Genomic DNA, 26,992 nt, shown 5'->3' with positions numbered 1-26,992 from the left:
AGAAAAAATAGCCATGGCTATTGTTGGTTGGAAAAGACTGAAAGTGACTCAAGACACACCATTGATTTCACCAACTGTAGGGCCATACTTCATCCTTCTCCAGAGTGGAGTCAGCAAAAATCTGGGCAGAGGAAAGTTTTTCTAGATGTAAAATTAAATTCAAAGTGGAACTTTATTTGAAAGGATAGCATGGAATACTGTTATGAGGGAGAAGGAGATGCTGAAAAAGAAGGGAAGTAATGGAATCATGAACAGACTTAAGCAATGAGGGACTGTTTAGGTGAGCCAACATTGTTTGTAAATACTGAGGTTTATTCTTTTTTTCTATAAAGGGCAATGTTAGATAATTGATGTCACAATTCTGAATCCTCTGACTTTATACTACTTTGGGCACATTTAAACCTTCAGTGGAGCTAAATGTTTATTTGGAGTTTAGGCTGGAAAAGATTGGTGATGGCAGGGAGCTTCAAAAAGGGATAAACTTCTCTTTTGTCTGAGAGAGGACTTGCCCTGACATTGTAGATTCTGCTGATCTTTCTCTACCATCCTGAGAGACAGTAGGACCCACCATTTTGCTGCATTTTAGAAGCCATTCAGGATTTTTTAAACTTTACATAATTTGCAATTCATCTAGTTGTATAGTCCAGCCAAAATTGCTAAAATACTTCTTAGCAAAATAGTGCTAAGGGGCACTGTACATAAAACAAGGGGAAATATAAGGTAGAATATTGTCTTACAGTGAGAGGGATGTTTGTGAGACAGTTTAAGTATCAGTGCTAGAACCTTTGTGTGGTAGGTGGGGTAGGTGACTGAGTGGGTTGGGTTGTGGCATTAAAACATGCCACAACATGTTTCTTAATCTACATGTCCATCAACAGATTGATGGATAAAGAAATGGAATATTATTCAACCATAAAAGAAGAAAATTCTGCCATTTTAGACAAAATGGATGGACCAGAGTATCATGCTAAAAGAAATTAGTCATATAGGGGAGACAAATACTGCATAATATTACTTAAATGTTAATGAAATGGTGGTGGCCAAGGGCTAAACGGGAGGGAAATGAGACATTGGTTAAAGGATACAAAATTTCAGTTGTTGCTTAGAGAGTAGTTATTAAATATTTTCTCCACACATACAAGAGGGTAATTATTTGAGATGAGATGATGGGTATGTTAATTAACCATATTGTGGTAATCATTTCATAATATATGTTTATTAAATCATCATGTTGAACATCTTAAACTTACATAATGTTTTATATCAGTTATATCTTAATGAAACTTGAAAAAAAGTAAAAACAAAAGTAATTATTTCTGACAGAAATTTGTAGCATTGTACAAATTCATCCAGCATCCATCTTAATAAGAGGAGTAGTTATGGTGGGTGATGTGCAAGACTTTGTCTTCTTTAGAAAACTAATCTTAAAAGATTATCGTGTTGCTTCTTCATAAAAAAGGGAGGCTAATAACTAGTTTGACAAAACTGATTGGGGGACTCAAGTAAGCCTCAGATGATTCAAATACCAGCTGATGATTAAGCATCTTGTAGGGACATAACTCCATCTGATGCTAAAGTGGCCACTTCATAACAAGGCTGATCAAAGTCTTTGTGTTAGTTGCCCAGTTGAGTCTGACTCTGAGACTCATGAACTATTAGCCCACCAGGCCCCTTTGTCCATGGAGTTCCCAGGAAAGAATACTGGAGTGTGTAGCCATTCCCTTCTCCAGTGGATCTTCCTGACCAGGAGTCAAACCTGTGTCTCCTGCATTGCAGCAGATTCTTTACCTTCTGAGCCACAAGGGAAGCTTGATCAAAGTCTTAAGGCATTCCATAAAGCTGTGAGAATTTGGGTGTCCCCAAATCCCATCCTTAATGTGATGAATGTCTGGGCTAATTTATGGAGGAGAGTAGATAAAATACTTCTGATTTTTGCCCTCAATCTAAGCAAGATGGAATCAAGCCTACCAAACCATTGCAAAAGTTTTCTCTGGTGCTGGAGAAAATGCAGGACACTGGGGTCAGTCAGACAATAGTTAGGATAATAGTCAATATCTAGCCGCACACCCCTCACATGGATAGATTCAAGCTATTCCAGGCCCCAGGGAAGAAATTTTGGTGTAAGCAAAACTGCAAGTACAGATGGCAGGAACTCACAAGAGGCAGGGAAAAGACCAACAAGCTGAGCTCAACAGAGGTGGGTAAATCATGATAATTTTTTTAAACAATTTATTTCTTTGGAATATTTCATGAGAATGCCAGTCTGATATTAATAAAAAATGCAAAGAAAATCGCACATAGTTAAGTTTTTGAGCACATTTGTGTTCTATTTTGGTGTTATGTTGTAGAAGCAATTCAAATGTGAATGGATCACTATAATTTCAATAAGCTTACTATTAATAAGATAAAAATACAGATATGTTATTCTAAGTGTATCAGACCTTGTTCTGCCGGATAGGCAATCAGTGTTTCTATTCTCAGTGTAGATTTATAGAGGGAGAATTGTCAAGTCCCCATGGCTGAAGAGTCCAGGGAGAAAAAATAGCTCATCTACATAGTAGGGCTTCAGATATTTCAAATGGGTTGCACATGCAGCTAGAATAACCTCTTAAAATAACTATATATATATATATAGTTATTTGTATTTTCCTGTGTATATTTCATCCCTTATTTCTCAGAGTCATGCCCATTGTCTTCTTAAGAATTAAGATTATTTAGAAGAGGGGTTAAAAAAAACCCAAACAAATCTGAAACGGTGATCTGAGTTTTTTAAACTTCCATATAGACTCTTGGGAGTCCAGGCCATGAAAGGATCTGAACACAGAATTTATGGAATTGCTATGTACTAAAAAGGTAATAGAAGGACTCAGTTCTGTAGAAAGTACAAGGTAGTCACCGATCCTGGGAAGAAAGAGGGAAGAGACATTGGCCATAACACTGATGGAAAAATCAAGAGAAACAGAATCGAAGAGACCCAGAGGAAGGGTGTCATTAGCAAAGGGGGAAATTCTCAGTACCATGTGAAAGTTAAGATACTGACTAGAAGCCAGGGCAATGTGCCCAAAGTCTTCATTCCTATTTGAAGAAGTCCCACACCTTACAGAAGAAACTGTATGTGACAATCTTGTCAATGTGGCCTGTGAGCCTTTCATTAAATTCATTATTAAATGGCTTGATTATAATGATCTAACCTAGAGATAATCTAATCTGTAGATTATCCAATAGAAGGACACATTTCTGTTCTAAAATATGAGGCTGAGACTCAGGCTGTCTGAGGCTGTCTGAACGGTTGGAACATATCTTTTTATAAAGACCTGAGACACTCGAAATACTCCAAATATATAGGGTTGATCCTTGTTGCTAAAAGGACCAGCGGGAGTATGCAAGGGGTGGGGTGGAGGGGACACAAACACAGGCTTTTGGGCAGGATCTATCCCAACTCTGAGCTCATATTGAGCATGTATTAATATGCTTTTTTAAAGTCTCAAGGAAAGGAAAGCTGAGAATATAAACTTTTTGAAGGTGTTGATTCATTTAAATGACATAATTTATGAGCAAGTTCTGTCTAAGTTATTGGGTTATTGCCGAAGAATTGATGCCTTCAAACTGTGGTGCTGGAGAAGACTTCTGAGAGTCCCTTAGACAGCAAGGAGATCAAACCAGTCAATCTCAAAGGAGATCAACCCTGAGTATTCACTAGAATAACTGATACTGAAGCTGAAGCTCCAGTATTTTGGTCATCTGATGTGAATAAATGACTCATTGGGAAAGTCCCTGATGCTGGGAAAGATTGAGGGCAGAAAGAGAAGAGGGCATCAGAGGTTGAAATGGTTGGACAGCATCACTGATTCAATGGACATGAACTTGACAAACTCTGGGAGATGGTGAGGGATGTGGAGGCCTGGTGAGCTGCAGTTCATGGGGTTGTAAAGAGTCGGACATGACTGGGCAACTGAACAATAATGTGTGTGTATAGAGTGGGTAGGAGGGCAGGTTTGAAACTACATCTTGATAAATGCCAGTTCTACAGCATCTTTCAAAAGAATGTGAGGTTAGTGCTGACTACCAAATGATTTCTCCTGCCATCTCCATGTCTTGTTTTCTTTATTTTTACAGAGCTAAGCCTTATTTATTTTGGTTTCATTGATCATACAAGGAATGTGTCAAGTATTACCCTAAGATTCCCATCTTTCTATTTGAGCTGACAGCTACCTTCCAGGTGATATTAGACCCCTCACTCCAGTCTGAGTTCTTAAGGCAGTCTTCAAAATGGAAGAAGAGAGGATCTTCTGCTCTTATGAGCCTTTCAGGGAACAGTGGAACCTGAACATAGGAGAAGTTCAGACAGTGGTCACACTGCATTTAACCCTCACTAATTCAGAGGTTCGGAGAAGGCAATGGCACCCCACTCCAGTACTCTTGCCTGGAAAATCCCATGGATGGAGGAGCCTGGTAGGCTGCAGTCCATGGGGTCGCTAAGAGTCGGACACGACTGAGCGACTTCACTTTCACTTTTCACTTTCATGCATTGGAGAAGGAAATGGCAGCCCACTCCAGTGTTCTTGCCTGGAGAATCCCAGGGACAGGGCAGCCTGGTGGGCTGCCGTCTATGGGGTCGCACAGAGTCGGACACGACTGAAGTGACTTAGCAGCAGCAGCAGCAATTCAGAGGTTAAAGCGTCTGCCCGCAACTGGGGAGACCGGGGTTCAATCCCTGGGTCGGGAAGATCCCCTGGAGGAAGGAAATGGTAACCCACTCCAGTATTCTTGCCTGGAGAATCCCATGGATGGAGGAGCCTGGTAGGCTACAGCCCACGGGGTCCCAAAGAGTCGGACACGACTGAGCAACTTCACTTAATCTCTGAAAGCCTTTTGTTTTATCAAATAATCTCCACTCGAGGCTGCTCCTCCCATCACAGCTTTTCAGAACCCTTCCCATGTTTGTTTGCTGGAGTCAGCTTTAAAGTCTTCCTTATCATCAACAGCATATAAAGCAGTGGTCCCTGATGCACTGAGAACTCAGGACTCTCAGGACTGGCCAGTTTGACAAGAGGTCTTCTCTACTGAGCATGAAAATAAGGAAATGGAACTGCTTACCCTTGAGCCATTCACTGAGGCCAGGGCGGGAGGCCTCCCTCTCCATTGCTAGCACAAACCACAGCCTCACTCATCTCTGTGGAGACAGCTTCCCTGAAGATTCACTTCTTTATTTGCAGCAGAGCTACCTTCTCTAACAATTTCCACCCTTTCCCTAACAAGAGATAGTTGCCACTACCCTAATGCCCTCTGCCACAGTGAGATGAGACTTTTCCTCAAATTCCCAGCTCCTGAGAGACAGAGTGAGTCTTTTCAGATGTCTAAATGCAGGAGGCTCTGAAGGAAAGTATTCCACTATTTGATGGTGGAATATTTGATGGTCACTTTCTCATTCTTCACGTGGTTCCTGGGATAACTTACTCTTCTGGCTTTTCTCTTTTCTGGTAACACATTCTGAGTCTTCTTGGATAGACCCTTTTAATAAATATGACCTTTAGATACTGGGGACAGGGGCAGGTTTTGGTCTATAGGACTGCTCTCATTAATTTAAGGTCACTTTTAGCTTTCTAGATAGATAAGTATAGATATTGCTGCCATTGTTTTGTCACTATGTCATGTCAGACTCTTTGAGACCCCATGGACAGTGGCCCAACACGTCCTCTGTCCATGGGATTTCCCAGGCAAGAATACTGAAGTGGGTTGCCATTTCCTTCTCCAGATATATAGATGTAGATTTATGCTGATGATTCTCAAATTCAGTGTTCAACCTGGTCCTCTTTCCTAGTCTCTGATCTCATAAACCCAACTAGCTGTATTATGCACTTACAGATTTCAGTATAAGACAGAATATATGATATCCCCTCAAGAAATCTTCCAGTACACACATCTCAACAAGTGGTTCCATCATTTACCCATTCTCAAGACAAAAATCCGTGAGGGCCATTCTCCTTTGTCCAAAGGGTAAATTCTCCTTTGTCCTCCATTCCTGCTTCCCTCCCATCACAACCAGTCCTACAGTAAGTTCTCACAGCTTTTTGGTCATCCTTAAATGTATGCTGATTCTTACCACTTTTCATTGCTTCTCTCACTATCACACTAGGCTACGTGATCTTCACTTCGCAGCTGATACTGCAATAGCCTTCTCGCTGCCCTGTATTCTTTGTCTTTTTGGAGTGATCACTGACATTAATGCCTTCCACACCTACTTTACTGCTGCCATATCGCCCTCCTTACTACCGTCCAAGGTTTTGCTTGCCCTCCTCTGCCTACAACGCCCTTCCTCTGGGTATACCCAGGGCACTCTTCCCACCTTCACTCAGGTCTCCTCGCCAACCCCATCTCCTCAGCCACTCCCTTATTGTATGATCTAAGGTGGCAGATACCCCTCGTCATTCTTCTCCCTGTTATTCCCATTTATTTTCCTCACAACTTTTTTCTCTAGATAACATTTTTGTTGATTGCCTGCCTTCTAAAGACTATAGTTTTATGAGGGCAGGAACTTTGTCTTGTCTACTATATCCTTAGCCTCCAAAACAGTGGAGGCACATAGTAGGTATCTGATAAATATTGAAAGAAAGAATGAATGAAAGAATCTTAGTTCACAATGCAAATAGGAAGCTTACCTTGCATAGCTAGAGACTCTGGAGTTGACAGATAATTAATGGCTTTTGCAAAAGAGCATCTACTTGAGTGGAAGACCAGTGATCTTATGATGCTATTTTTCTTACTTTTATTTTCATGTTAATGAATTATTTAAATATATCTATGTATGTCATTGCCCTTAAAATGTGGCCAGGCAGTTTAACTGTATTACACACTTTTTTACTATACAGGGGAAAACAGGATAATATATTGTTTGGAACTTGTAGACTTTTTTAGCAGCTATAATAAGAAATAATTGAGATACATAAAATTGCACCTGTTGGAAGTATATAATTTGATTGGTTTTGACAAATGTATTTACCTGTGAAATCCCTATCACTCTGCTTTCACTTAGATTATGGTTCAAATCTTGGCTCTAGAATTTAGCAGCAGAGTGAATTTTGGTAAGTTATTGAACTCCAATAGTTTATTTATCTGAAAACTGTAGGCAAGATTGGTATTTTTCCCACAAGATTATTGAAATGAATAAATGAGATAACATGGATAGTGCCTTGTAAATAATAAGCATATGATAGCTTCTAGTACTTTTTTAGCTAAGTAAGTAATACCTAAAACTATCTAAAATATTTTTATTTTATAGTGCTTTTTAAAATAGAATAAAAAACTTAAATTCCTCTTTGGGCCAGGCAAACAATTAAAGATTTTCAGAACCAGAATTAGTGGATTTATGAGGGTAATCGGAAATTGAGTGATATAAAAATATTCAAACTTAAAATCTACTCCCATGCCCCATTCCCACCAAGAAAAAAAAAAAAAAAAAACAGAAGAAGGAAAAGAATTGTGTTGGCCCTACAAAACAAACCTGCACGTTGTGTTCAGCCTATAGAACACAGATTTGTGACCCCCAGCAATGTGGAATCAGAGAAGGGGTTTTAGTGTGAAATTTACATTATTCAGTGTATATATTACAAATGACTGGCTCCATTGAAGAGACAGTATTGGAGAGGAGGCAAACAGAAAATTAGAGGGACGAGTTAGGAAACTGTTTAAACAATCTACATTTGTTGGTTTAGAATATATTGATAGCAGAGATGAAGAGAAATGAACACATTTGAGATGCATGCTGGAGGTAGAATAGACATTGCTTTTTTTGTGTGTCCATATATAGAAACTGAATTGTCCTTAAAATTTTTTTTAAGTCATTAAAAAAGTAGTGAGCTATTAGGTTTTCTTCCTTCCGACTTCAATTCCTTGATTCTTCTAATATAATTTTTATATGGCTTTACTATCTAAAATTAGCTGGATCCCTTTATGCTTGCTTACTAGAGGAAGTGAGCACTCAGCCAACTGGGCTGGACCTCACTGTTTCAGTTTCCTTTTCCCTGCCTCTCCAAAGCCTCAAGGTTGCTGAGAAAGTTTTTTCTCCCACTTTGTGCCTGCCTAGCTGTCAGACAGAGCAGCTACCCTCAGCTTCAGCCCTTGAAGAGATTCTCCAAACAGGTAAATGATTTGTGGCTTTCCACTTTCCCTAGCCTCTTGCAAACAGTAGTCTTTTATTTTTTAATTAAAAAAAAATCATTTAGAATGAAAAACTAGCTAATGACTTTTCTTGCTATTTATTCACTCTCTGTTTACACATTTCATTTGTAATGCAAAGTAAATAAGAAGCATTAATGCAAACTTTTTGCCAGTGCAAAAATTTCAATATTTAATGGAAAATGTTTGATTTTCCACCAGATTGAGAAGTATGGCAGTGGCAACTCGTTTGACATGGAGGCAAGAGAAAAAGCTGCAAAATTACTTTGGAGAAAAGCAGTTTAGTCTTCTCTATAAGGCCAGTGTCCATGGATTCTCTACTAATAGTTTGCTTAAGATATGCTCTGAACAAGGACCCACTCTAACAGTGGTTTACAGTGAAGATCAGATTGTTGGGGCATATATGCAAAAGAACTATGGGGAAGGAAACTATCTAATCACTGTTTTTGTCTTTCAAGAGATTACAATTACAGAATGCAAAGTAGGACCATTTAAACTACGTATGTTGTTTGATGAAGACTATTATGGAAATCGTGAAGTCAGTATACATCTAAACAAAAAAACGATGCATTTTAGTATAAATACAGTGAAAAAACTTGGACTATCTCAACGTTATATTTCCTTCCAGGATTGTGAAGTTTTTCGATGTGAAGGTAGGTTTAACCAGATAACCCTTCACATCTGGAGGGTTCTAGCTGACCCATGCCTGTAAAGGAACAATAATTGTTTATACTTGTCCTTATCTTCAGGAGGCCCAGACTGAAAACTGGCCCCAAATTGTTTTCTACAACACAACCATGGTCAAAAGTTGCATATCTAGAGTTCTCTGGAGTGTGGGGAAGGGGTCGGGAGGAGGAGATAATGTGGAAGGAAGTGAGAGAGAGAACAGAAAGCAAACTTGAAGATTGTGAGACTGTTAGAAAGAAACCAGAGCTTGAACTTCTCTTGGCTGGTACTCGATGCTTTCTGCTGCAGTTTCCTATTATATCCATCATATCAAAAGACCAAAGTTACTTTACCCATTGTTCTACTAAGGACATAAGTTGTTTCTTATATTTGCTGTTACAACCAATGCTCCTGTATTATCTGTATGCATATGAGTACACAAAAATACTTCTTTATGGTAACGTCCTGATAGCGGAGTTGTTGTTTAAGAATTATGTATGTTTACATTTGGGCAGATGCCTTACAAAAGCTTCAGTTGTCTGTGCTACCCACAAAAGTGTTGTAGAAATGCCTGTTTATGTGCCAGATCCTGTCCTGGACTCTAGAATAACACTATGCTGCCTTTTAGCCTTTAGCTAGTTACATGTCAATATATCATTTTGAAATAAAGAAATGGCTTCCAGGTGGCTCAGTGATGAAGAATCTGCCTGCTACTGCAGGGGATGCAGGAGACTTGGGTTAGATCCCTAGGTCAGGAAGATCCTCTGGAAAAGGAAATGGCAACCCACTCCAGTATTCCCATGGATAGAAAAGCCTGGCGGGCTACAGTCCGTGGGGTCACAAAGAATTTGACACGACTGAAGTAACTCAGCACATAATTCTTAGTCAGGAACATACTGTTAAAGATATTCAAGCGAAAAATACCGTCCTTGTAGCAAATATCACTAGTTTATTTCCCAGGAGACAAGACTACTAGCATCTTTATAAGAAAATTAGACCTAGTTACTTTTTTTCCTTTCCCTGGTAAAGAGAGTGAATGTATCCAAGGTCAGCTGTTTTAACTTCTACCTCCCTAATTATTCATCCATAGTATTATATATAGTAGTAATTTTCTCCTTTTTATTTTCATGTAATATTCATTGTAATGAGTCCATCACACTATAAAAAAGATCAAGTCACTTTTGGTGACCATTTGGGTTTTCCAGTTTGGGGCTAGTACAAATAATATTGCTATAAATATTCTTGTATATGTCTTTTGGCTCATATATATATATATAATTTTTTTAAAGGATATAAGTATGAAATTGCTGGGTCATCAGGTATGTGTATATTCAGTTTCAGTAGATACTGATAAAGTTTTCCAACATTGTCATACCCATTTTCATTGCCACAAGCAGTGTATGAGACCTTCTGTCTCTAAAACTTTCCCCAAATCTTTTATTACTGATCTTGCAATTTGTAGCCATTCTGGTATGTAACTTGTGGTGTGACATTTTGTGAATTTGGCTTTTTTTGATTGGACTAGTTAGTAATTTATTTATTTCATATTTTACATTAATGACTATTTTGATTTATTCTTTTTCAATTTATGAATTTTCCTTTTTATTTTTGTTATATTCTTATATTTCTAAGATTTGTTCCCCTTTATTCTTTTGTTTCTATTTTCTGTTTCTTTCCTTCTTTCTTGTTATTCATGAAATATACACATCCCAAGGTTGATATTAAGTATTCATATTCTTATATTCTATACATTTACAATTTTGATTTTTATTTCCTTTTGGATGTTGAAGCTATATAAAAAGTGCTTTGTGAAATCCTAAGAGGTTGCCCTTCTCTTTGTTTACACTCATTCTTTTCTAGTTTTATTATATTGTCGTCGTTGAACACAGTCTTCACTATTTCTACCTTCGGTAATTTAAAGAACATTTCTTTGTAATCATGCATTTAGCTATATTTAGAAATGTTCCACACAGTATTATTCTTTTGTTGTTTAGAGTTACCAGCATCACTGCACCTAATCCTTCCAGTTTTAAATCCACCAAAAAAGAGTAACCCTTTCCAAGAAACAAAAGAATGCTGAGCCTGAGTCTCACTGGTTCGGTGAAGACCTAAGTCTGCCCTTGAAACCTTTACTGTGCGCTCATTGTTTATGCACAAGTACTACATTTCCTTCTGCACCAAGAAGAAAATCAATTGGATTGGAAGTTCTGAGGCCCAACAGTTGATAGTAGGTTTTAGAGAAAATCTGGTGCCTGTGGTTTTTTATTTGTGTGTTTTTGTACATTATCCCCTTCAGATCTATTGGATTTATGGAGGAGAAGATATTTTAGAGTATTTTGATTCTTTCCCTGGCCTGTCTATGCCTCTAGGCTTTGCTTCTCTAATTCAGTGAGGACCCAGCCCACATCTCTGGTGTTGGAGTGGACCACACACTATTGCTAAATAATTTGGTGAGAAAAGATCTTGCAGTGCCCGCCTTGAGTCCGGCTCTGGACTCTTCAAATGAAATACATTAGGGAGATTTCCTGTAATTTTCTACTTGCTTTTCACCATACTGTACTGTTCCTGCAGAAAGGCAATTTTTGTAATTTTTTCTAGTGACTTCATTGACATTCATTCAGTTCCAATCATTCAACAACCTGTAATCTTCATTATTCTTTGATTATTTCTCTAGATTTATTGGACAAAAGGAGGATGAATGGGATTACTGAGTAAGTCAATGTTTTTAATGCTCTATTATTCTGTTCATTATCTGAGACTTATTCTACTATCCTTTCCTCCTTTAAGTCTCTTCAGTCATGCCCAACTCTTTGCGACCCTTTGGACTGTAGCCCACCAGGCTCCTCTGTCCATGGGTTTCTCCAGGCAAGAATACTGGAGTGAGTTGGCCATGTCCTCCTCCAGAGGATCTTCCTGACTCAGGGATTGAACCTTTGTCTCTTATGTCTCCTGCATTGGCAGGCAGGTTCTTTACCACTAGCACCACCTGGAAAACCCTATTCTACTGTACAGTCTGTCAATAAAATTGGTAGTGTAAATTATAGCATATAACGTGTACCTCACAAAGAACAAACTGTATCTATAATTACAAAATATTTCATAATTTCAATGTTAAAGCAAAAAAAGCACTGAAAGGCATTTCTAATGTTTTTATATATTAAAGGGAAATTATTATTTGGCTGAATGTCTGTATTTTTGCTTAGAATTTTTAGAGCTACAGTTTTAACTATTTCAGGGCAGGGGTGGTTGGCAGGACGGGAATACTTATGACGAACTTCAAGAACATGTTAGAAACCATCTATGTCTATAAAACTTCAAAAGTCACATATTGTGTTGTGGTTTTTGAAGTCTATTATTGGTAATTTATCTTCTTGCTTAACATAATTGCTGTTTATTCCAAGATTTATATATACTTAAGTCCAAAAGGCTTTATGTCTGATTGGTTTTAGTTAAAACTGTTATTTTTACTTTTACTTCTTTTACAATAGGATTTGAGATAAGATAGTTTCATGTCTTTGTATACAAGTTGCTAGTTAGAAATAAATAATAACATAGAAGAAGAAAAGAGACTGAATTCTAGGAAAATTTATGGTAGAGTCTTATGATTTAACCTTAGTCAACTGTTAAACTTGTCTTATCTAAACAGGCTCAAGGAGAGCTTATTGTGTGCTATAAGAAATTACATACCATATGGAGGCCTGGTTAACAAAATTCGGATTCTGCTTCTGGGTCCAGTTGGAGCTGGGAAGTCTAGCTTTGTCAACTCAGTGAAATCTATTTTCCGAGGCCATGTAACGAACCAGGCTTTGGTGGGTTCTAATCCAACTGGGACATCTGAAAAGGTGAGTCCATGCTAGATCACTCAGCCTTTGCTTCTTTATTCAAGTTAACTAGATTTGAAATGTCTTTTGCTGATCAATTTAATTACACATAGAGTTCATTTCAATTTACAGTTGTTTTTTTTTTTTAATGAGCTCTTAAAGCTGCTTTTTTCCCTCTGCAGAACAGAACATATTTCATTAAGGATGCGAAGGATAACAACACTCTGCCATTTATTCTGTGTGACTCAATGGGGCTGAGTGAGAAAGAAGGCCTGGACATGGATGACATACCCTATATTTTAGAAGGCCATTTTCCTGACAGATACCAGGTATGATTTAGCTAATTATTGAGAATGTATAATTGATACTTAAAATGTTTATTTTTGCCCACAACTGACAATATCAGACTCTAGTGTGTTGGGATTTACTGTATTAAACTATACTTGTTCATGATCCTTTTCTGCATTTTGATATTTTATTTTATAAAGAATTAAAACATCCAAGGGGCTTGCCAGGTGGCACTAGTAGTAAAGAACCTGCCTGCTAGTGCAGGAAACTCAAGAGACCTGGGTTCCATCCCTGGGTTGGGAAGATTCATTGGAGAAGGGCACGGCAACCCACTCCAGTATTCTTACCTGGAGATTCCCATGGACAGAGGATAGAGTCCACACGGCCATGAAGAGTCAGACATAACTGAAGTCACAGCACACAGGGCATCCAAAGGATTCTTGTCATAGCTGTTGTAACCATGAACGCTGTTTCATGTTGGCTTGCTTTTGGTTGTGTGAAATAGAAATCTAACTACATCAATATACTCACGTGGGTGATTTTTCTTATGTAACAGGAAGTCTGAAGGTAGGCAGTTTTGGGCTAGTGTGGCAGGTTATTAATTTCGAGAGTCCTTCTGACTTTTGGTTCTGAGATCCCTCAGCGTAAGGCATAATGTTTGCCCTCCCAACCCCACACTCATATGTTGAAGGCTTAATCCATAACGTGCTGAGGTTTGAGGGTAGAGAATTTTGGAGGTGATTGGATCATGACAATGAAGCCCTCATAAATGTAATTAGTATCCTTGTAAGAAAGGACGCAACAGATGACCTCTCTAGAAGCCATATGAGGACACAGCAAGAAGGTGGCTCTCACCACACACCAAATCTACTAGCATTTTGATCTTGGATTTCCTAGCTTCCAGAACCATGAGAAATAAAGGTTTTTCTCTTTAACCTGTGACAGCAGGCCAGGATGGCTAAGACATGTAGTTTTAATCTTTGTGTTCTCAAGATGGTCATGCTAAGCACTGTCAATATTCCAGGCAAGAAAAAGGAAAAGATTAAAGAGAAGAACTACTTCAGTCAGCCTTTAAAAAAAAAACAAATTAACTTTCCCATTTATTTCTATAAACATTTAGATCTTAAGTTAATTATTAATTCATCTTGTTCCAAATGAATAGCTAAATGTGCCAACATTTTTCATTGAATGTCTTTGCATATTTTTCATTTTAAATATATGTATTACTTTTTATTCCATAGTTTGTCCTATTAATATATATTTCAATTCCTTTGTGATATTGTTTTTATTATATTGTCTAATTGTTTTAATTTCCATGGCAATAAATTGTGTCTTGATAACTCACTGGATACATCATTCATTATTCATTTCTCACAGATTTTTGACTATTTCATACATACAATTTTTCAAATGAACTTGTTTGTGCCTTATTTGGTTGTTTCTGTGTTTGATTTGTTGTTGCTTTGATTGGGATGATGTGAAAATTTTACATTGCATGTCAATATACATCTTTACACATCCAGTATTTTTATCCAGAAACAGAAAATACTTTATTTTTAAATTCATGCAAGGTTCTTTCATTCTTTAGTGTCAAGTTATCTTACAGAGGTAGCTAAGCTTATTTTAAAATATTCTTTAAAAGAAATATTTATTATAGAGAAGGTTAAACCTATGTAAAGGTGGACAAAACTATTTAACAAATTTTCATTTACATAGCTTCAACAATTTTTTTATTTATAGCCAATCTTGATTCATCTATGTCTACCCACATTCTTCTCTCCTGTATTATTTGGAAGAAAATATGAGAAGTCATAACATTTCACCCATAAGTGAATATGCCTTTAAATATATGTTGCTGTTGTTGTTGTTCATTTGATAAGTTGTGTCTGACCCTCTGGGACCTCATGGACTGCAACACACCAGACTTCCCTGTCCTTCACTATCCCCTGGAATTTGCTCAAACTCATGTCCATCCTGTCAGTGATGCCATTCAACCATCTCATCCTCTGTTGTCCCCATCTCCTCCTGCCCTCAATCTTTCCAAGCATCGGAGTCTTTTCCAATGAATCAGCTCTTTGCATCAGGTAGCCATAGTATTGGAGCTTCAGCTTCAACATTGGTCCTTCCATATGAATATTCAGGGTTGATTTCCTTTAGGATTGACTGATTTGATCTCCTTGCAGTCCAAGGCACTTTCAGGAGTCTTCTCTAGCACCACAACTTGAAAGCATCCATTCTTCGGCACTCCACCTTCTTTACCGTCCAACTCTTACATGCATACATGGCTACTGGAAAAACCATGGCTTTGACTATATGAATCTTTGTCAACAAAGTAATGTTTTTCCTTTTTAATATGCTGTCTAGTTTTGTCATAGCTTCCCTTATAAGGAGCAAGTGTCTTTTAATTTCATGGCTGCAGTCACTGTCCACAGTGATCTGGAGCCCAAGGAAAGAAAAATATATAACTGCTTCTATTTTTCCCCCCTTCTATGTGTCATGAAGTGATGGGACTGAATGCCATGATCTTAGTTTTTTGAATGTTGAGTTTTAAGCCAGCTTTTTCACTCTCCTCTTTCATCCTCATCAAGAGGCTCTTTAGTTCCTCTTTACTTTCTGACATTAGAGTGTTGTCATCTGCATATCTGAGGTTGTTGATATTTCTCCTGGCAATTTTGATTCCATCTTGTGATTCATCTAGTGTGGCATTTGCATAATGTACTCAGCATAGAAGTTAAATAAGCAGGGTGACAATATACAGCCTTGATGTTCTTGTTTCCCAATTTTGAACCAGCCTGTTGTTCAATGTCTGACCTGCATACAGGTTACTCAGTAGACAGGTAAGGTGGTCTGGTATTCCCATCTCTTTAAGAATTTTCCACAGTTTGTTGTGGTCTGCACATTCAAAGGCTTTAGCATAATCAGTGACACAGAAGTAGATATTTTTCTGGAATTCCCTTGCTTTCTCTATGATTTAAAGAATGTTGGCAGTTTGATCCCTGGTTCCTCTGCCTTTTATAATCCAGTTTGTGTATCTGGTTCACCTACTGCTGAAGCCTAGCTTGAAGGATTTTGAGCATTACCTTGCTAGCCTGTGAAATAAGTGCAACTGTACAGTAATCTGAACATTCTTTGGCATTGCCTTTCTTTGGAATTGGATTGAAAAAGGAACTTTTCCAGTCCTGTGGCCTCTGCTGAGTTTTCCAAATTTGCTGACATATTGAATGTCACACTTTAACAGCATCATCTTTTAGGATTTGAAATAACAGCTAGAATTCCATCACCTCCACTAGCTTTGTCTGTAGTAATATTCCCTAAGGCCTACTTGACTGCACACTCCAGGATGTCTGACTCTAGGTGAGTGACCACACTGTCATGATTATCTGGGTCATTAAGACCTTTTTTGTATAGTTCTTCTGTGAACTCTTCCCACATCTTGATCTCTTCTGCTTCTGTTAGGTACTACCATTTCTGTCCTTTATCACGTCCATCCTTGCATGAATTATTTCCTTGATCACTCCAATTTTCTTGACGAGATCTCTAGTCTTCCTGGTGACTCAGATGGTAAAGAATTTGCCTGCAATGCAGGAGACCCATGTTTGATCTCTGGGTGAGAAAGATCTCCTGGAGGAAGGAGTAACCACTCCTTTCCATTATTTCCTGGCTACTCTTTCCAGTATTCTTGCCTGGAGAATTCCATGCACAGAGGAGCCTCACAGGCTACAGTCCATGGGATTCCCAAGAGTTGGACATGACTGAGAGACTAACACTTTCACTTTTATTTGAATATATATATCTATTTAAAATTTGTTATTAAAATATATATATTTAATTTATATTTAACATGTCAAATTTTTTATATATGTATGTATATAAACATAAATATATAATATATACACTCATGGCACATATGTGTCTTTTATTAAATATAGCCATAATATGCTTATCACATCTAAAAGTTATACTTCTTCTTAATTTGCAAGCTATTACCCATTTCTCTTTATCATGCATCTTTTTTTTAACAATTTGTTAGAAACATTATTCAAATAAATCTCTCCAGCCTCTTTTAGTCTGTATGTTCTGCCTCTATATCTTCTGGTATTCTTCTTTGAAATTAATTTTTTAAGAAATCTAGTTGTTTGTTCTCTAGACTAACCTATAGTCTGAACTTTGCTGTTTGTTTCAATTGATGTGGGTTTCCAAAACCATGGAAAAAATTCCAAAACCATGCCTGTGGCATGTTTAAATTCAGCTTCTGCTTCATAGGTGGTGGTGTGTTCTTTCATGAAGAGGCATACAACTTTGGGTTTTGTCATTTCTCTAATATAGGTATTCATCAGTGTTCAATGTCTGGATCCTTTACTGCAGTGTGAAAATAGTGATATTCTCTTTCTATCACTCCTTCATTTCACATATGAAAGAGACACTTCCCCTCTTCTATTACTAGATTATTTAGTGGTAGAGCTTATATAGGAAAGGTAGAAATGTATGCTCCATTTTTTCTCTTTTTTACAAACTTTTGAAACAGTAAGTTAGCTCTTTGTATCTGCCAACAATTACCATTTATTATTTTATTATCCATATGAACTCATGAATTGAACATACTTGATATGTTTCTATTTACTATGTTTTTCTCCATTTTGATGCCAAATATACCATTTTTGACAAGTGGAAACCTCTACATTTTGGATACTAAGTGATTTTTTTTGACAGAAACCTGAAAAATTTTCTATATTTCTTATTTATAATATACTAGATATTCAAGCCACATTGTATATATTTCCAGTTCTAGATTTTAAATCAGTGATTTCTCTAAGGAGTCTTTGCTTGGGTCATTAGAACTGTTGATTGTTTCTTAGTTGGCTACTGGTTCTTGCCCTTTTCTGTAGACAAGGCTAAGATACCCACACACACACACACACACACATATATAATATATGTACTTATGATAAAATATATTTTGAATTCATGCAGAAACTTTCCATTCAAATTCTTACTTAATCTCTTCTATTTTACATAATCCTAAAGGAAATTAGCTCTGAATATTCACTGGGAGGGCTGATGCTGAAGCTGAAGTGCTAAAACTTTGGCCATCTAATGTGAAGGGCCTATTCATTGGAAAAGACTCTGATACTGGGAAAGATTGAGGGTTGGGGGGGGGGTGACAGAGGATGAGATGGTTGGATGGCATCACTGACTCAATGGACATGAGCTTGAGCAAACTGGGGGAGATAGTGAAGGACAAGAAAGCCTAGAGTGCTGCAGTCCATGGGGTCGCAATAAGTTGTATATGACTTAGCCACTGAACAACAATCTTACATTTGTATCTGATTTCTCCCAAGCAGAGAATCCCTATTCTTAAGTGCATCAGAGTTGGCAGAATATCATGTCACAACTCATTTGCTTTATTGCACATATTATTCACTGTGGTCTCAGAGCAAAATTTCTATTACTACTATGAACAATCTAATCATGATCATATTTAATACCAACATAATATAAACACAATCAAAGATGGAAACAACTTAGTCTTTTAGCAGATTTTTATATTCAATTTAGGAAACATGTAGCAGAAATATACAAATGACTATGTTTTCAAGTCAATCAAATTGTATATCTCTGTGTGGTTATGATCCCACTGGATATAAAAGCTTATTTGTTTAAAGTTAAGGATAGCTTTTAAAATTTAGTTTTATATTTATGTTTATCATCTATACAAGGTCAAATCTAGAAAAGAGGGTGTACTCAAAGAATCCATCTTTTCTCTGACTCATAAAATACATTCCTCTTCTTTTCTTGTAAGTACCCCATATAAAAATTTATAGTTTATTTGTGGTTTCTCCTTTCTTAGAGAGGTGACAGAATACTATATGTCATTGATGAATCAGATTTTTGCCACTACAAATAGTCCTGAAGTTAATAGCTTTGTATATATATCACTTTGTATTTTGCTAGTATATATGTAGGACAGATTCCCAGCAGAGGAATTGCTAGTTCAAGAGTAAACACATCCTATTTTGAATCACTTTCCCCCTTGTATTCTGATGATACCAGATTTCTTTCTGAATGCTTTCACTTCCACCTTTATCCACATTGCTGCTTCTATCGCGAATGCTCTCTACCATCTCCTTATTCCCTTTTTCAGACTAACTCCCCCCAACATTTTAGCTTTCTGAGTATATGACCCTTCCTCACAGAAGCTTTACCTGACCATGTGAAAGGACAGCTATCTAATTGCATAACAACTGTCTTCTCTACCAGATCGGTAGCCCTTTAATGGTAGAGACATGCCCGTTTGGTTCAGTTTCAGTCACTTGAACTGTGCTTGGTGCGGAGTGTGATTCATTGAATTAATATGTTGCTTTATGTTTACTTTACAGTGTAATTCCTTGAAACTAATGCCAAAAGGTATTGGTAACCATACAGGCTGCCCATTGCTGGAGGACAGAGTCCATTGCGTGGCATTTGTGTTCAATGCCAACTCTGTTGAACAGCTCTCCAATCAGATGGTGAAAAGGATCAAAAGAATTCGAAGGGAGTTGATTAAGTCTGGTGAGTCTCTTTCCACTTTACTTCTAAGACAATTGATTATATTGTTGCATAGTTTGGGGACAGGATGAAGAACTTAAGAAACTGCATATGTGAATGTGTGTGTGCTAAGTCACTTCAGTTGTGTCTGATTCCATAGGACTATAGCCCTCCAGGTTCCTCTGTTTATGGGATTCTCCAGGCAAGAATACTGGAGTGGGTTGTCACACCCTCCTCCAGGGGGTCTTCTCAACTCAGGGGTTGAACCCACGTCTCTTATGTCTCCTTCATTGGCAGGCGGGTTCTTTACTACTAGCGCTACCTGGGAAGCCCTCATAGGTGAATATTCCTCTGGCTAATCAGTGTGATTCAATCAAATTAATCCCTCACAAGCTGAGTGACTTTGTGCCTCAATTTTCTGATCTATAAAATTGTAGTGTAATCATAGAGCCTACCTCAGAGATTTATTACAAAGATTAAACAAATCAATATAGATGAAGAGGTTACTATAATCCTCACTGCCTGCTACCTTGGCATTCTAGCATGTGTTTATTTACCAAGAATCCTAAATTCCCCTTTGATTCTTAAAGGATTAGAAAGTGGAGAAGAACATTTCAGTAAGAAAAAGATGTAGGAAAGTAAGATGTTGAGTAGGGAGAGGTAGCATCAAGGCTTCGGAGAAGGTAAATAGGATTAGGGAATTAGGGTGCCTTAATAGTTTTTCTAGGCCCTGTTATTCACTGTTTGCAGATGAGCCAATTTGTCACAACTTTGATTAAGTTAGAAGCAGGGAATGATTGATTTACTTGTTCACTGAAATTTAAAAGCTTTCAAGGGTGATGTGCAGTGAGGTCATTGCTAAAATTCCATCTCCTTCTTGAGGCGTCTTTTCCCCCATCTTGTGTGTTAGAGTTCTTTTGGTTTTCTCTAATCTCCATAAAAACACAAATGTTTGGATAGGATGTGAAATCAATTAATAATGCTATTATAGCATACATTTTAGTTACCTCTTCCAAGAGGTGGTTTCTTTTGAAGTCTTGTCTTTTCCCATAGGAGGCAATGAAGGATATTTCCCCTATTAGACGAATTCCAAGTATGAATGAATAGTTAAAGGGGACATTTTTTGTGGGGGATATGGAATCTTCTCAAGTCTCTGGAATTGCTCCATAGATAGCATATTGCATAAATGATAGCTGATTAAGTGAAAAATATTGGTGTTGTCTTTAATAATAAAAATAATATGGATCTTTTTGGCATAGATGTGGTCCATGTGGTGTTGCTCACTCATGTAGATACCTTGGATCTGATTACAAAAGCTGACCTCATAGACATATACAAATGTGTGCCTGTGAAACTTAAGGTAAAGGGTGATGCCATTTTTAAACACATTTTCTGGGGTATTATGTCACTCTAATCACATATTACTGTGTATAAAAGTAAAAACAAACACCTACTAAGTTTAAGAAGAATTAAAACAATTGCTTGGGATAACTCAGGCTCATTTTCCAATTTTTAAAAATTAAATATATATTTATCTTTACACTGACACAGATATTTCCATTCATTACAACTTAACTTAGTTAGATTCTATTCAACTTATATCAATTACCTTGCTGATCAAGCAGATGTGACAGTCTCCAATCAAGTACAGAGGTAATAAAAATAATTTCCCTGCACTAAAAAAGCTTATAATTTTGTAGGAAGAGGTAAAGAAACTGGGGGAGGTGGTAGGAAAAGAAGAAATTGACAAAAGAATATGATATGATTGAGTGTGATAAACAGAAATGATTAAAAATAAAATGCTTTGAAAGTTTAGAGAAGGGAAAATAGTATATTAAAGGGAAGGGGAATGATTTCATTACTGGGTTGATCCTGAGGAGGAGCATTTCAGGAAGTGAAGGGACCAAAAGGGGAAAATCTGAGGCCCCGGGGACAGCATAAGTCAATGCATCAATGAAGCAAAAGGCAGTGTGTATGGGAAGCATGGCACTGTTTAGTTTAGCGGAGGGCTGAATCCTTGGAGTGGTAGAGTGAGGAAGTTACATTTGCATGAGATGATTCTATTAATTAGGTGCATTATATGGAATTGCAGTAATTTTTTTTGAAAGAGCAATGGTATGACCAAAGTTAAGCCAATAAAAATCTGCCACCCATGTGCAGAATAGATTGGAGTCGAGGGAACCTGAAGGTGGGAACCATAGGTGGGAGGAAATAAAGACAGTTAATATTTGTTGAGCACTATTGCTGCCTAGTGGCTTCAGTCATGTCTGACTCTGCAACCCCATGGATTGTAGACTGCTAGGCTCCTCTGTCCATGGGGATTCTCAGGGCAAGAATACTGGAATTGGTTGCCATGCCCTCTTCCAGGGGATCTTCCTGACCCAGGGGTTGAATCCGGGTCTCCTGCATTACAGACAGATTCTTTACCACTGAGCCAACAGGGAAGCCCGTTGAGCATGTGATGTATTTTCTTATTCAGTACTTTATAACAACTTTATGAGATGGGCACCGTCATTACCACGTTTGTTAGATAAGGAAACAGAAGCATACAGAGTAAAACAATTGCTAGTTTACTGATGGTGCTAGGAGGTGACAGAGTCCTATTTTGAACCTAGGAAGTGTGGTTCCACAAATAAACTACGCTAAGCCTGGATTAAGCATAACATTAAATTAGTCTAGTAAAACCGACTTATCCTGATCATAACCTTTAAAAGGAAACTGAAAGGGAACTCCCTTTCCTGGTGGTACATTGGATTAGAATCCACCTGCCAATGCAGGGAACTTGTGTTTGATCCCTGGCCCAAGAAGATCCCACATGTCCTGGAGCAACCAAGCCCATGTGTTGCGACTACTAAGCCTGAGCTACTGGAGCCTGCGCTCTCTAGGGCCCTCACACTGCAACGGCTGAGCCCCTGGGCTGCAACTACTGAAGCTTGTGTGCCTAATGCCTGTGCTCTGTAACAAGAGAAGCCATTGCAATGAAAAGGCCGCGCATTTCAAAGAGAGGGTAACCTCCACTCGCTACAACTAGAGAAAGTCTGTGCAAAGCAGCAAAGACCTAGCACAACCAAAAATAAATAAATAAAAATCGAAAAGAAATTTAAAAAGGAAATTAAAGGAAATGATAGATTCTAATATAAAGGTGTTAAAATGCTTGAATTTCAGTGTAGTTTGTATGAAACTATTAGGTACCTTTCACTTCTCATTCATATCGAATCTATTATGTGTATTCTAAATGAAAATTAGCAATGATGTTAGAAGTCGACTTGTGAAGTTCTCTAAGAAACCCCTTTATGGGGCCAGATCTCTGTCTCTACATTCTCCAACAGCAAAAGCATTGTCAAGTCCTTACTATATGTTAGTGCTTTCATAATTTATATTGACATAAAATTGTATTTTTCACTGTTTTAAGATTTTTGGGCTTTACAATCTCTATTGCAGCTAGAGGCAGTTCACAGAAAACTTGGATTCGCTCTTTCTGACATCTTTGTGGTTAGTAATTACACCTCAGAGTGGGAACTGGAGCCTGTCATAGACGTCCTGATCCTCTCTGCATTGAAAGAGATGCTGTGGGCTGCAGATGACTTCTTAGAGAATTTGCCTCTTGAGAACACAGGTAGATGTGCTTGATGGTGTAAAAGCTTCAGGGTGTCCACTATGTGGCTACTTCCAATTTGGGTGCATACTGGACCTACATTACTTCTTACCCATCTTGTCTTGTTTTAAAATGAAAATTTGAAATGATTCACCTCTGTCTTAACAGACCAAGCAGTATCCTTGTTCTCTTTTGTCAAAGTGGGCTTTGCTGCTTGGGACTCAGAAAAGGATTGACTCAGCATTGTTTCTGATCAGATGTGATCTTTGATTATTGGTCCTTCCTTGGAGCTTTATACTTATGCCTTTTTTTTTACTTGACTTTTCAATGGCTTTCCCTCATCAGAGGCTGTCTTAATGCAGTGTAATCAGTTCTGGGTAGAGGCGGGTGCTTTTCCTGTTTATGACTTCAGATTTTATTATTTTTTTTCAAACATTTAATATAGCTGTAATTGTAATCCTGATTAAATATCTCACATGATGCACAGTTCATAATGTTCATACATATTTAAACATATATACACAATATGCACTATAACACAAAAGAATAAGAGAATTCAAAAACTATTCAACAATTCTAGATCCAGATGAGTTGGGGTAAGCACACTGCTCCCTGTCCCTCCCACTTAACATAGCTATAAAGCCTGGGTTGGCCAGAGAGCTGCTATTTAAAGACTCCAAAAATTTAATAGTAAGTTGCAGATTAAGTGAAGACCCCAAAGAGCTTTCATTTATGCAGGTTTTTATCTACTGATACTTATTATATTAGAAATTAAAACTAAAAAATTGTTAAAACACAAGTTATATTCCATCAGAACTATGGAATATAGCTAATATTCCATAGCTATCAGATTAGTTATGTCATCACCACATATCACAAGCTTCTGGAAATGTTCACTGTGCATTCATATGAAAAAGAGTGAAAAGTGCAGGTAACATCTTAGTGATACAGGAAACAATTTTCACCACACTTTAAGAACAGCTTTATGACTTTATGTGTATTTCCTATTATCAACCTGTGGATAGTACATGCTGCACTGTTCCAATCAAAGATAAGGCAGGAGTTAACCTAAACTCAAATCTTATTTCAGTCTGTGGGAAATCAGAGTATCATATCTCTGGCTCTCTGGCTTGCAAACTCCTGGGAAACTATCACATTACTACGTTTGCGGTTCTGACTCTGCCATCTTAGTTTTTCCATTCCATCTCTTCCTCATGGGGCATGCACTCCCAAAGTCAGGGGTGACTTAGACCTCCCGTAGCCCAGTGTCTCTTCTTCCTACTGGTTGCTTTTCCCTGCTGCTGCTAAGTCGCTTCAGTCGTGTCCGACTCTGTGCAACCCCATAGATGGCAGCCCGCCAGGCTCAGCCATCCCTGGGATTCTCCAGGCAAGAACACTCTGGAGTGGGTTGCCATTTCCTTCTCCAATGCAGGAAAGTGAAAAGTGAAAATGAAGTCGCTCAGTCGTGTCTGACTCTTAGCGACCCCATGGACTGCAGCCTACCAGGCTCCTCATCCGTGGGATTTTCCGGGCAAGAGTACTGGAGTGGGGTGCCATTGCCTTCTCTGTGCTTTTCCCTAGATAACCCATTAAGAATATGTTCTTTTCCTTTACTCAGAGATCAGAAGAAAGAAATGATCAAGTGTGAATAAAGAAAATAAGCGAGCATGTTGCATATTAAAGCTTTTAATCTCATCATAGAAGAGTGAAAAGTGTGAAATGAGAAAATACGGGGAAAAGGGAAGCAGCTGAACCTGAGGGGGATATTTTATTTAAGTCTAGAATGAAATTACACATACAAAATCATAATACCTATAAAGAGGAACAGCACAATTTAAGTCACTAATCATACAAAAGACTAATAATTTCTTTAAAAATTATGTTCTGTATCTGTGAAAAATTAAAGTTTCTTCTTGTAAAACTGAAGTCTAACTTGAGTGTGTCTATACGTGTGTGTGTGATTTTGGAAAAGATTATTCTAACATGACTTGTCAACATCTTCTGACCTTCGCCCATGTTGTCTTAATTTTTGCCTTCTTATGTTATTTCTAAAGTGCTTGATTCTCTTTGGGTCTCTGTTAATCTATTCTTTAACCTAAAGCCACTTTTGTTTGAATATCTGAACACTTCTTCAAGGAGGTAGCAAATTAATATTACATAGAGATTTCATTTCATGTAGCAATGAAAATTAAAGAGCTATAACTATATACAACAGTATCAATAAATATTAAAAATATACTATTGACCAAAAGAAGAAGGATATGAATGAATCTATACATGATGAATAGATTTATATAAATCTCACAGAAGTGCTAAGTAAAGCAAAGGAAATGATGATCTTAAAAATGATGATGGTCATAAAAATGAAGATGGTGATTACATTTCAAGGTGGAGAGGGGCTCTATGTAATATACTGCAATTTATTATCTATTCTATTAATACTATTCATAGGCCTGGGGATTATCACCAATTTGGGATGATAATGGATAATGCTACTACAAAGATTCTTATATACATCTTTTGAGGCACATATAAAAATTGCCCCTAAGATGTATAACTGAGAAATTGCTAGCTCACTGGGTCTGTCTACATATCTTCAACTTCATTGGAAACAATCCAAAAGCCTATTGACTGGTGAATAAGTAAAAAGATGTGGTATATCCACACAGTGGAATACTATTCAGCAATAAAAAGAAGGAAATATTTGGAACAAATATTTGGAACAAATAAACCTTTGGAACAAGTCCAGAGGGAACAATTCATAATTTTGAAAACAAGATATGATCCTGGAGTTGGAAAACTGACCTCAAACTGTTTCTCAGCTGGTGTCTCAGAGTCACATGTTTTACGTATCTGGTGAAAAATCTGTAGATAAGAATATTAGTCTTAGTTACTGATTTGTTATTGATTACTGTTTCTTAATTCAGTTCAGTTCAGTTCAGTCACTCAGTCGTGTCCAACTCCTTGTGACCCCATGAATCGCAGCACGCCAGGCCTCCCTGTCCATCACCAACTCCTGGAGTTCACTCAAACTAATTTCCATCCAGTCGGTGATGCCATCCAGCCATCTCATCCTCTGTCGTCCCCTTCTCCTCCTGTCACTAATACCTCCCAGCATCAAGATCTTTTCCAATGAGTCAACTCTTCGCATGAGGTGGCCAAAGTACTGGAGTTTCAGCTTCAGCATCAGTCCTTCCAATGAACACCCAGGACTGATCTCCTTTAGGATGGACTGGTTGGATCTCCTTGCAGTCCAAGGGACTCTCAAGAGTCTTCTCCAACACCACAGTTCAAAAGCATCAGTTTTTCAGCGCTCAGCTTTCTTCCCAGTCCAACTCTCACATCCATACATGACCACTGGAAAAACCATAGCCTTGACTAGACGGACCTTTTAATCAATGGTTAATGATCATTTTGTTCTTTGGCCTGAAGGCCACATGAGTTATAGCTTAACTCCCCACATACTCTTTCATTCACAGCTGAAAGTATAATAAAGCTGGCTTGGATTCCTTTTCGGCACCTTCACCTTGGAGCGGTGTTGGTCCCCTGATCCTCGCTTTTATCCAAATTCTTGTGTCTCGTTTCTCATTCTCTCGCCATATCGCACTTTCGGAAACCCTGCTTGTTGAGCTGGTCTCTACAGGCAAGAACATAGAAAATCAGGTAGACTCTTTTATTTCTTTACCTCCCAAGGTGGAGGGGGTTTATGAAGAGTAAGTAGCCACCTGGTACCTCTGCAGGAGCTAAAAGTGTCCTTTGTTTTGATCAGAATGGTGGTGAAATGGATATTTGTTTTAATATCATTTTTAAGTTGAATATTTGTATTTTATGTACTTTCCTGCGTGTATTATATATTCCATTCTAACACAGAAAAAAATTCGTATCATAGAAAACTTTTGGAATTTGCAGAACTGGGTCTAAA

At 37.8% G+C, this 26,992-nt stretch overlaps 1 protein-coding gene across 3 annotated transcripts; it reads left to right on the top strand.

The window, feature by feature from the left end:
• Positions 1–8,020: 8,020 nt before the first annotated feature.
• IFI44 (interferon induced protein 44) lies at positions 8,021–24,991 on the top strand. Of its 3 annotated transcripts, XM_043460881.1 has the most exons (10): positions 8,022–8,139; positions 8,377–8,473; positions 8,804–8,828; positions 11,516–11,552; positions 12,488–12,683; positions 12,845–12,991; positions 19,328–19,499; positions 20,735–20,835; positions 22,917–23,091; positions 24,689–24,991. In XM_043460881.1, the coding sequence occupies exons 2-10, from the start codon at positions 8,387–8,389 to the stop codon at positions 24,706–24,708; spliced, it is 960 nt and encodes a 319-aa protein (XP_043316816.1). In that variant the 5' UTR covers positions 8,022–8,139; positions 8,377–8,386; the 3' UTR covers positions 24,709–24,991. The 3 variants fall into 3 exon arrangements, with proteins under 3 accessions (XP_043316815.1, XP_043316816.1, XP_043316814.1); XM_043460879.1 differs by having other exon boundaries at positions 8,377–8,828; XM_043460880.1 differs by lacking the exons at positions 20,735–20,835; positions 24,689–24,991 and having other exon boundaries at positions 8,021–8,139; positions 8,377–8,828.
• The last annotated feature ends 2,001 nt before the right edge of the window (positions 24,992–26,992 follow it).

This window comes from Cervus canadensis, chromosome 2 (assembly GCF_019320065.1).
Source record: "Cervus canadensis isolate Bull #8, Minnesota chromosome 2, ASM1932006v1, whole genome shotgun sequence".
NCBI lineage: Eukaryota > Metazoa > Chordata > Mammalia > Artiodactyla > Cervidae > Cervus > Cervus canadensis.
Note: the sequence above shows the minus strand (reverse complement) of the source record. Positions and strands in the feature narration are given on the sequence as shown.

Coding starts and splice junctions, on each gene's coding strand:
- IFI44 (XM_043460879.1), top strand. CDS start 8,387: ATGGCAGTGGCAACTCGTTTGACATGGAGGCAAGAGAAAAAGCTGCAA. Junction 8,829..11,515: donor TGAAGTTTTTCGATGTGAAG/GTAGGTTTAACC, acceptor TTATTTCTCTAG/ATTTATTGGACAAAAGGAGG. Junction 19,500..20,734: donor AAGGGAGTTGATTAAGTCTG/GTGAGTCTCTTT, acceptor TTTTTGGCATAG/ATGTGGTCCATGTGGTGTTG.